At 41.0% G+C, this 10,440-nt stretch overlaps 2 protein-coding genes across 2 annotated transcripts; one reads left to right on the top strand and one right to left on the bottom strand.

The window, feature by feature from the left end:
- Positions 1–335: 335 nt before the first annotated feature.
- CDKN2B (cyclin dependent kinase inhibitor 2B) lies at positions 336–9,373 on the bottom strand. The gene is made up of 2 exons (XM_003830687.6): positions 6,250–9,373; positions 336–3,701 (listed from the first exon to the last, which is right to left on the bottom strand). Exons 1-2 carry the CDS (start codon positions 6,403–6,405, stop codon positions 3,441–3,443), a joined length of 417 nt encoding a protein of 138 aa, XP_003830735.1. The 5' UTR covers positions 6,406–9,373; the 3' UTR covers positions 336–3,440.
- Positions 9,374–9,583: 210 nt separating this feature from the next.
- LOC129392963 (ubiquitin-like) lies at positions 9,584–10,123 on the top strand. The gene is given in 1 exon segment (XM_055092083.2): positions 9,584–10,123. A coding segment is annotated over 1 exon segment (384 nt). The 5' UTR covers positions 9,584–9,604; the 3' UTR covers positions 9,989–10,123.
- Positions 10,124–10,440: the final 317 nt, after the last annotated feature.

The following is a 10,440-nucleotide window of genomic DNA, read 5'->3' as shown; positions in this document are numbered from 1 at the left end:
ATGAAATTAGTTTTTGTATATATTTGCTGAAGGTCAGTTACCTAGCTTCACATGATAAATTATTTGGTGCTGGTCACAATATTGTGCTTGCCATATTAGGGAAATAAAATATCATGAAAGTATTCCTAAGTATACATTTTCCCAGAGGCGTTTGGGGTTTTATCAGTCTCGAGCTCTCCTCTTGAAACTGTTTCATTCCTTAGTTATGAAATTACTAATTTTAACCATTTAAGGCATAGGAAATTTTACATAGATTTTGCTTTAACAGCAAAACACCCTTTAAAAAATTCATCCACTTAGGTGAAAAATAAAAGATAAAAATGAAGCCAAATGAATGTTATTAAATTTATAAATTTATTTAACTTTCCAGATCTTCTTGGAATAAATGTCAGGTAGTAGAATTTGCACAAACCTTGGTAATGTCTTAGGTTTAGATACGAACTTAACAGGTATATTTAATTTTCTGTATTCCATAGTGGAGCCAGAAGCAGGACTCATGAAAATAGTAACTATATGTTTTGCATGTATCCTTCAAAGTGAAATCCTTAACAAATTTTACAGTATATATTAGGCTGCTGATGAAACAGCTAAACCTGTCTGCCAGGTGGCTTCAAAAATGGAATTAATTTTTACATGGCATTGATAAGTTACTATTTCAATACAACCAGGTGGTAATTGATACCCAGTAATGTTTGAGGTTTGCTTTAAATAAAAAAAACTAACAAAACAAACAAAAAAAAAACAGTGTAATATAGTACTGTGGGATCCACAATAACATTTTCTTTAGTTTCCCTTAATATCAAGTTGTCATTAGGAAAGATTCCACAAGTTATTTAAACCAGAAATGAAGTAACATGTTTCATATCTATTTCAAGGGATAATTTTTCATGACCCAGTATAATGCAACTAGCAAATTTAAACATCTTGGAATTTAAGATATAGAGGTCAAATTAAGGGATTTTATAAACCAAATAGGAGATTTTAAAGTATCAACTGACTTCTTTTATATAGAATGTTTTCTAATAATTGTAAAATACTGTAACTTTAAAAATATTATTCTTGTAGCCTCTAATGATTGAGTGCTTAAGTGATAACTAGAAATATATTTTCTGTCCCTGTGCTTCAGTTTGAAAATGGAGGTTCCATTATCTTTGTTCCAGAAATTTGGGTTTTTATAGGTGTGTTGGGGGGGGGTTATTCTCCATATTGTTGACATTTTAAAATAGTTTTCAAACAAACCGTTTATATTTACTAGAAGTTAGAGAAAGAAAAGCCACCTTAGGAGCTTACAAGGGAGATCATTGTGTATTTCTGCTTTTTTTTTTAAAAAAAGTTATCTTCATGTGTATCATTCATGATTTTGGAGGACAAGCTGGTGCAATGGGAAGAAAAGCAAGACAACCATAATCAGCTGTGGAACTAGATGCACTTCTTTGTGCATCCATGGAATGAATATCTTGTAACCTTTGGCAAGTTACTTGATATTTCTTTGCCTCATTGTCCTCATCTGGGAAACAATACCTATCTCTCAGGTTTAAATATTAAATTAACAAATATATTTTAATGCATACCTGGTACAGATTATGTGTCAATAAACATATCCTTTCCCCAATAACATATGCTCTGATTCTCAACTAACTTTCCCCAGTAATATGTTCATTTTGGGAATAGGAATTGGTAGAGAAGTAAAGATTTGTGTATTCAACTCAAATGTACTCCTTCTTATAAGTCTCCACTCTCAAATTACTTGTTTCTGTTCCTTTTTTCTCTTTTAAATGTGTATCTGGTAGAATGAGCATTTAGAAGCATAATACATGTATACATTTTGTGTTTAATTTTCTATGGCATAAGTAAGCAGTTTTTATGAATTGCTGGTATTGCTTATGAGCAATTATTACAAACATTGAGAGAAGGGAACCCCTGTGAACCTTTAACATTTCTCAGGAGTTAGTGGTAAATCCATGAACATGTATTTTTAAACCAAATTACCCACCTCTTGGAGTTCAATCGCTGTTAATTCTTTATTAAAGTAGTGAAGTATCAGTTGTTCCAATGATATAATGATCAAGCAATCCTGGAAATTAAATCCCAAAGCAGTGCACCTTTAGTTTGTTCAGTGATAGTAGGACATCCCACGAGCCATCATATATTTTCAAGTTTTTATACTCAATCTATTTTTTCAGCAATCTTTTGGGAACTATCCCAAGATAATTTACTGCATAAGTGCATCTATCTTCTAAAAAACATTTGGAATATTTCTTAGTCTGACCTCTGCACCCTGAGACACTCTATAAAGGAAACAATCAGAAAAATTTAACAAAGAAATAAATAGGTTAAGAAGAAAGCAATCTAGGCGTTTGCACTGAGTTTGCAACAGTGCCATTGCTACATTTAAGAGCTGTAGTTCTTCCTCACATTTTAACTGAGAGCCACTAGTTATGTTACTTAAAATCTCCCCATTAAATAAGACAGTTGCTGAACAACTAAAAAGTACAAAATATCACAAAATCAAAAAGTAGCAAGTCATAAGGGGATTTCCGCATCCTAGCATGTGTATGTATGTGTGTGTGTGTGTGTGTGTGTGTGTGTATGAATGAAAGAAAACGTTACAGTTAACCGTTACAATTGCTCTCTCTCCACTCCACCACCTCATCCTGTGTAGTCTGCCTGCGGAACCCGCGGGAATCTCTCCTCAGTGTAGTAAGAGCAAAGGCCAGCACCCTGTGCAAAGGTGCTCTGCAGCGTCGTGATCCAGGGATTTTAGCATCTGTCGTCGCTTGCACATCCTCTCTTACCCCTCTGCTATCTGGTGGAGTTGGGCGAGGGTCTCCAGGGCTTCCAGAGAGTGTCGTTTCCGCATGTGACTTGCCATGCGCTCAAACTAAAGCGCCGCCGGGGACTTACTGAAGCCCACCTCGGCCCTCGTCCACTTTGTCCTCAGTCTTCAGGTTTTCCTTTCTGCCGCTAGGGCCTAAGTTGTGGGTTCACCATAACTCCTCAGCAGACATTGGAGTGAACGCATCGACTGCCGTCACCCAAGTGCTAATCACTGCCTTCTCCCACTCAGCGCTGGAGTGGGAGATTCATCCATCGGAATATTCGTAGCCACCAGGTCCAGTCAAGTATTTCATATGCACTTTCCCTCAGAAAACCCTGAAAAGCAAACGACCCCTGGAATGTCACACACTCCTAAATATCCCTGGAAATCCGCTTCTCTGTGTTTCGCTTCATGGTGAGTGTCGAGGGCCAGATAAGACAAAGAAAAAAATGTATGGAAGGTTATTCCCGGTCGGCTCCTCCTTCCTGTGAGTCTCAGACAGGCTTGCAGGCTTACAGGCTTTCCGCCGCTCCCCGTTGGCAGCCTTCATCGAATTAGGAGGGTGGGGGTGGGAAATTGGGTAAGAAAATAAAGTCGTTGTGGGCGGCTGGGGAACCTGGCGTCAGTCCCCCGTGGCTGTGCGCAGGTACCCTGCAACGTCGCGGTGGCCCCGCTCCTCGGCCAAGTCAACCGGCAGACGACCCCAGGCATCGCGCACGTCCAGCCGCGCCCCGGCCCGGTGCAGCACCACCAGCGTGTCCAGGAAGCCCTCCCGGGCAGCATCATGCACCGGTCGGGTGAGAGTGGCGGGGTCTGCGCAGTTGGGCTCCGCGCCGTGGAGCAGCAGCAGCTCCGCCACGCGGGCGCTGCCCATCATCATGACCTGCCAGAGAGAGCAGAGTGGTCAGAGCCAGGGTGGGGGCAGGTATGGGAGATGCCGGCCGGGGCAAGGCAGGTGGAGCCATTTAAAGAAACACCTAATTGTAAAGTTTTCACCCAGTGCAGAGGTGTTCAGGTCTCTGATGTCTGGTGTTTCTTCATTTGCTGATGCAATCCGCTTTCCCACCCCACCTTCAGGTTACACTCTACTCAGTACAAATTAAATGCCATTTTATTCTCTAAACGTGCAGAGACAAGAAAGTTGATGGTAAAGTGATGATCATCATTATGGAAAAACAACTCTTGATTTCCATTGGAACATGGGAATCTATTTTGTTAAATGATTTATGGGCAGAGTTAAATTTATTCGGCTTTTAAAGTTTTAAATTATTTGCCTTGCTGACCCCTCCTCCATAATCCAGGTCTACAAATATTTATTAGGTAGTCAACTACTGTTTGTTAGAAGTTGGGAGTAATGGTTTAGGGGAGAAAATAAACAACTAAGTTTTCTTCTTTTCTTTTTTTAATTTATTTAGTTCTCATAGCAAATCCCGTGCGGAAGGCTTTTGTTTGTCATGTGTCTGAGCTCATAACTGGCTTGTAGTGTGATAATTTGAGCCAAAGTTGGAGATTAGAAGGGAAAAGTAAATTAAATCATGCAAAATCTTATAAAATTATAATAAATGATTTTTCCTTAACAGTTCATCATTTTAAATTTAGACTATAATATTTTTAATGTAACATAAAACTAACTATATTTGTATACTACAGGATTTTATAATAGCTAAGATTTTAAAATGTTAAACAGTAAATATTTTGCTATATAAAAAGAGCTTGGGCCAGGCCCAGTGGCTTATGCCTGTAATCCCAGCACTTTGGGAGGCCATAGCAGGCAGATCACCTGAGGTCAGGAGTTCGAGACCAGCCTGGCCAACATGGTGAAATCCCGTCTCTACTACAAAAAATAAAAAATTAGCTGGGCATGGTGGGGCGTGCCTGTAGTCCCAGCAACTCAGGAGGCTGAGGCAGGAGAATCGCTTGCATCCTGGAAGAGGTTGCAGTGAGCTGAGATTGTGCCACTGCACTCCAGCCTGTCCGACAGAGTGAGGCCTCATCTCAAAAAAATTAAATAAATAAATAAATAAATAGAGCTTGGATGTTAGCAGTCAATCAGGATGATGCATAACTTAGAAAAAATGATGTTTTGCAGGAGTAATCCTGTAGCAGCCATTTGTGTACATGAACATTATGAAAACATTTGCTGTCATATTTAAAGTCAATTATAAGACAATTTTTGGTAACTAAATGTCTCAAATCGAGTTGTTATGGGTTTATGCACTTTAAAATATACCATTTAACTGAAAGGCAGTATACTTCTCATGTTTTGTTGGCTTGTTTCATTAATATTAGAAATGTTCATTTCATCTCTTAAAAACCGTGATAAGTTATATCTACTAGTGATGTAAGGATATTTTACATAGAAAAAAAGGGGAAAATAGCTGCTGTTAGTATTTCAGAAAATGGTGAATTACATATATAACTTGTTTTTATAATTATTAATAAAATTTTAAGTTTTTAAGACGCACTTTACAATATTTTTGCTCCTTTAAAAATCCCTCATTTGTTATACCATTATTCTAAGAATTCAAAAGAAATGAACACTTCTTTAAAATCTATACTATTAACAAGATCCCTTAATATTAGCTTAGTTTTAGAGGGTGATAGTGAGGTGAGTACTGAATATGACCACTAGCCAACGGTAAAGTACAAAAGAGTTGTCCTAGATTGTAAAAGAAATAAAAAATATCAGTATTAATTAAAGCAGGATTCGTACTTAAACATTGAATAAGTGTATTTTAACAATGAAGATAAAGATGCATTATTTATGAAGATCCTTTGCCATTCAAAAAGGACCTAACAGTTGCTGCAGGAATATTTTTGTAATCTGGGCACTGAGTATGATAATTAAAGAATGAGAAACCTATAGAACTATATATTTTTTCTCTTATGCATCACTCATAAGACACTGCTAACATAAAAGGAACTAAGTACTGTGGTTGAGGAATCCTGTCTCATTCTCAATTAACCTCTATGAGAAAACAATACAACAGATTTCATATAGTAGCTTAGAAGTTTACATTGATTTTTTCCATGTACTATGATTTTGTAGAATTCCTTAAATCCAATCTAGAATGTGTAACTTATAGTTTACTTATCTTTATCGTTGAAAGCAGACAGACAAGATAATCTTCTTCCCTAAAAAAGCTTTCCTTTTCTCCTTTTCTCCCCAATTCAGTCTATTCCTTGCATCTCTGATCATGAGATGGCAGAACAAAAACCACTAAAAAAAGCTTAAACAGTGGGTTTTTCAATGTCTCTCTTTAGGATTTTTGCTGGGTAAAAGCCTGTTTTACGCGTGGAATGCACACCTCCGGCCAACAGAGACTCCTGTACAAATCTACATCGGCGATCTAGGTTCCAGCCCCGATCCGCCGAGGCCGCGCCCCGCGTTCGCGCGCCCCCTGCCGGCGAGGCCCTGGGGCCCCAGCTACCTGGATCGCGCGCCTCCCGAAGCGGTTGACTCCGTTGGGATCCGCGCCGGCTTCCAGGAGCTGTCGCACCTTCTCCACTAGTCCCCGCGCCGCGGCGCTGGCCAGACCCTCATCGCTGCCGCCCCCACTGGGCATGCCCTTGTTCTCCTCGCGCATTCCGCAGCCCCCAGACGCGCAGCGGCCCGGATAATCCACCGTTGGCCGTAAACTTAACGACACTCTTCCCTTCTTTCCCACGCTGCTCCGGCGCACTCTCTCCTTCCTAGGAGAGCTGGGCTCAGATTCATTACCCTCCCGTCGTCCTTCTGCGGCTTGGGGCCCCGTGCAGTGGCCGAGCGGCCGGTCGTTAGCTCCGGGCTTTTCCTGGCGCTCAAGAACCAGCGGGCGCGCCTGGATTGCTTCTGGGAAAAAGCGCCTAGCGCGGACGCAGCCGAGCTCAAAGCCGCTCTGGCCGCAGGGTGCGGACGCGTCGCGGAGTCCTCACTGCCCCGCCTCGCTCTGGCAGAGTGGGGAGCCAGCCGGCAAAGAATTCCGTTTTCAGCTGGGCCAAGGGGCCGGCGTCTCCCCACCCCCTTAGGCTCCGCCCCCTGTCCGCTGTGATCGCCGGGAGGCCAGGCCCGGGCCGACGCGTCACGAGGGCGGGGAAGCCTGCCCAAAGATGCTAGGACGCATGCGCCAGAGACTGGGCCAGGGAGCCGCCAGGAATGCTGGCTGCACTGCTCGCTGGATGTCCAGTAAAGCCAAGGCTAATATTTTGGGAATGTTCACCACTGCCCTCAGCTCCTAATCCCCAGTAGGCGGAGCAGAGGATTTCTGTTCCTTCAGCCAGCCAGTTGGTTTCACTGTGGAGACGTTGGTGGCTCCCTTGTGACCGAGAGAAAGGCATTCAAAATAACTCCGTCTTTCTTAAGATGTCTGAAAGCGACAGCTCTGCACCTGTCATACAAGTTAAATTCATCCCCAGGCAGTACTTGGGCTTCACAAGTTTCATAACTTGTATCAAACTTAGCAATTTTCTCTTGGATGTGTCTTTCTGTTTGAATTAGTCAACCATAAAAATAGAGAAAAATCCCGAGAATCATGTTTTGCGTGTGCTTTTTAATTCTTTCCATTTTTGCATTATGGATACAACCCTTAAAAGAGAAAAAAACTAGTTCGAGATTGAGAGTGGCAACCTGGCACACATAAGACAAAAAAAATTATACTTTAAGAATCTGAGATCCCAGTTTCATCATATTTGTACAGTAAATCTTTGTTTGCACTCTTACCTATTTAAACCCACTTTGTCAGGTATCTTATTTTTATTTATCATGAGTAATAAAGGAAATTTATGCAGTAATAATGAAACATCATAAGAGAGGGGTGTGGTGCTGGGCTTGTCATTAAACAGGCTGAACCTGTCATTAAATTCTGTTCTGAAGATTTAAATGCCAAGTGCTTTTTTTTCCCTTCCTAATCTTCCTAGGTGAGTTTGAATCAACATTTATTACTTAAAATATTTAAAACATTTCAGCGGATGCTACATTGGATAGGAAGAGAACCGCAAGTTATGGATTTGTTGCCTAAAAACTTTGGTGAGGAACTGCATAAGTGGACCTCTCCTAAAAGTGAACAATTTTTGTTTACAGAATCATTTTGGTTCGGAGTGCTGAGGAAGACAAAGTCTTAACAGGAGGGCAATTGCTTGTGTATTGCAAAATGAGAGTCTTCACATTTTTTTTTAGGATACCTTAGCTCTGACTCCTCATCCCCCAAATCCCTGTAGAATTAAAAAAAGCTCTTTCTTTTAAAGGCAGTGGAAGTGCCACCACCATGGAAGTGGTGGTTGGGGCTGAAAATCTACTGACAGAGCCTCAACAGAGCTGAAATCCACCTGGACAGGGAAGGGAACCGGGTAGCATTAATAACAATTTCTTTTTCTTTCCCATCCAACCCCCATTTCCTAGTCTTCAGTTTCTTAATTTCTCTACCTTTTACTCTTATGCTCTTGCTTTGACCTTTGAGTTTCTCTGAAACTTATCAGAAAAGTTAGGACAAGATAGTCTGACCCAATTCCTGAGCCATTTTCTTAGGTAGTAAATATGTCAGAAAAATGAAAGCTGTTTGGAGTTGATAAGGAAATGGAAGATAATGTTTTTCTTTGAGGGGGACATAAAGAATGGTGATAGGGAAAGAACCAATGACTAAGTAGAATGACTGAGAATCTTGCACGAGGCAGATGTGTGAGCTTCGCGAAGCAAGTTGACTGAATGAAAAACAACTTTGGGTAGGGAAAATGTTGCCGGGGGCATTCGCGCTTACTAGCACCACGGACAGCGCTTTGCTTATACTCAGGCCTGGGTGGTCCTAACCAGCTCCAGACAGAATTCTAAAGCTTCACACTTGATCTTCCAAAGCCCCTTTTCTCCCGTCAAATAGAAAGGACATTATGGAAGCTCAATGAATTTCTTTGAAAAACCAACCTGCTCAACCTGGTTTTCAAATATGATTGGATTTTATCTAATATTCTCTGTATAAAGAATATTATATAGTCTATATTTAGAAGACGAGAAGAGAAATCAAACTTATTGTGTACTCTGTACCAAGTGCTTTACAGCTGTTGTTTCATTTAATACTCATAAAACTCCTCTGTGGCATGTGTCCATATTTCAATTTTACAGACAAGCCAAAAGGATCAGAGAATTTGAGTGACTTGTATACTAGCTAATCATTGTTGGAGGTGGGTATAACTTTTGCGACTTCAGAGTCTTTTTACCCTTTATACTACATAGTGTTTTTTTTAGCAGCTGTCATGGTAGGCTTAACTGGAAAAAAGTAATAAACTGGCTTATAATTATTTTTCAGTCTACACTGTGTTTTCCAGATGGCTCACCTCACAGCACACCCTTACCAGACTTCAAAGATGACATTTCACATGTAATACAATAGCACATTTGTCTTGGACAATAGAGTGAGATTATGAAACATTTTACCTCTCCTTGAAACCCAGCTGTCTCTAGGGTGAAACACAATCTGTTGTTAATGCTTTAAACACATTTAAAAGATGAAGTGGATGGGAACATAGTGGGCAGCTGAAACTTGGAATTGTCAGAGCCATGTCTTTTAATAAGGTGGAGAATTTATAATTGAGAAGAAAGAAAGAGAAAGTTAATGGTAAATTGGCATAGAATTTTGGAGGTCAGTAGAAGGGAATGAGTGGTATCCATTCCAATGTTGCACATAACTCAGATCACTAGTAATAATATTTTTATATTCTAGTTGGTGAAATTGTCTGTATATGACCTTGATATAGAAGTATGAATAGATCTGCCATCCTCTTTTTCTTCAGCGAGGCAGCCGAGCTGCAGACACAGAGATGCAGATCTTTGTGAAGACCCTCACGGGCAAGACCATCACCCTTGAGGTCGAGCCCAGTGACACCATTGAGAATGTCAGTGCGAAAATTCAAGACAAGGAGGGTATCCCCCCTGACAAGCAGCGTCTGATATTTGCTAGCAAACAGCTGGAGGATGGCCGCACTCTCTCAGACTACAACGTCCAGAAACAGCCCACCCCGCACCTGGTGCTGCACCTGCGAGGTGGCATTATTGAGCCTTCACTCTTCCAGCTCGCCTAGAAATACAACTGAAACAAGATGATCTGCCATAAGCGCTATGCTCTCCTGCACCCCTATGCTGTCAATTGCCGCAAGAAGAATTGTGGCCACACCAACAACCTGCGCCCCAAGAAGGTCAAATAAGGCTCTTCCTTCCTCGGAGGGCAGCCTCCTGCCCAGGCCCCATGGCCCTGGAGTCTCAATAAAGTGTCCCTTTCATTGACTGGAAAAAAAAAAAAGTATGAATAGAACTGGTTGACTGGCCAAGAGAAACAGCGACCTAACCTTGCCCTCATTTATGCACACTTTTGCATATGATTAGGACTAAGATAGTGTTTATAAGTGAGAAGAGAAGGAAATTCATAATCACTTCTGGGGCTTTTTCAAATTTTTTATGACACACCTTCCCACCAGGAGGTTTGATTTTCTCCATTTTATGAGTTGGGTTTATTGCTCCGTGATCCACAGTATATCCACTTCTATATTCCCATGTGTTTTTCAAGATTAATTAAATGGTGGACTTGTTCATCATTTTAGTATCCGTATTAGTTTGCTAGGGCTGCCATAACAGAATACCACAGACTGAGTAGCTTAAA

The sequence above is a fragment of the Pan paniscus genome, chromosome 11 (assembly GCF_029289425.2).
Source record: "Pan paniscus chromosome 11, NHGRI_mPanPan1-v2.0_pri, whole genome shotgun sequence".
NCBI classification, from domain to species: Eukaryota; Metazoa; Chordata; class Mammalia; order Primates; family Hominidae; genus Pan; species Pan paniscus.
The sequence above is the reverse complement of the archived record's forward strand: the minus strand, read 5'-3'. Positions and strand labels throughout refer to the sequence as shown.

Coding starts and splice junctions, on each gene's coding strand:
- CDKN2B (XM_003830687.6), bottom strand. CDS start 6,405: ATGCGCGAGGAGAACAAGGGCATGCCCAGTGGGGGCGGCAGCGATGAG. Junction 3,702..6,249: donor TCGGGAGGCGCGCGATCCAG/GTAGCTGGGGCC, acceptor TCTCTCTGGCAG/GTCATGATGATGGGCAGCGC.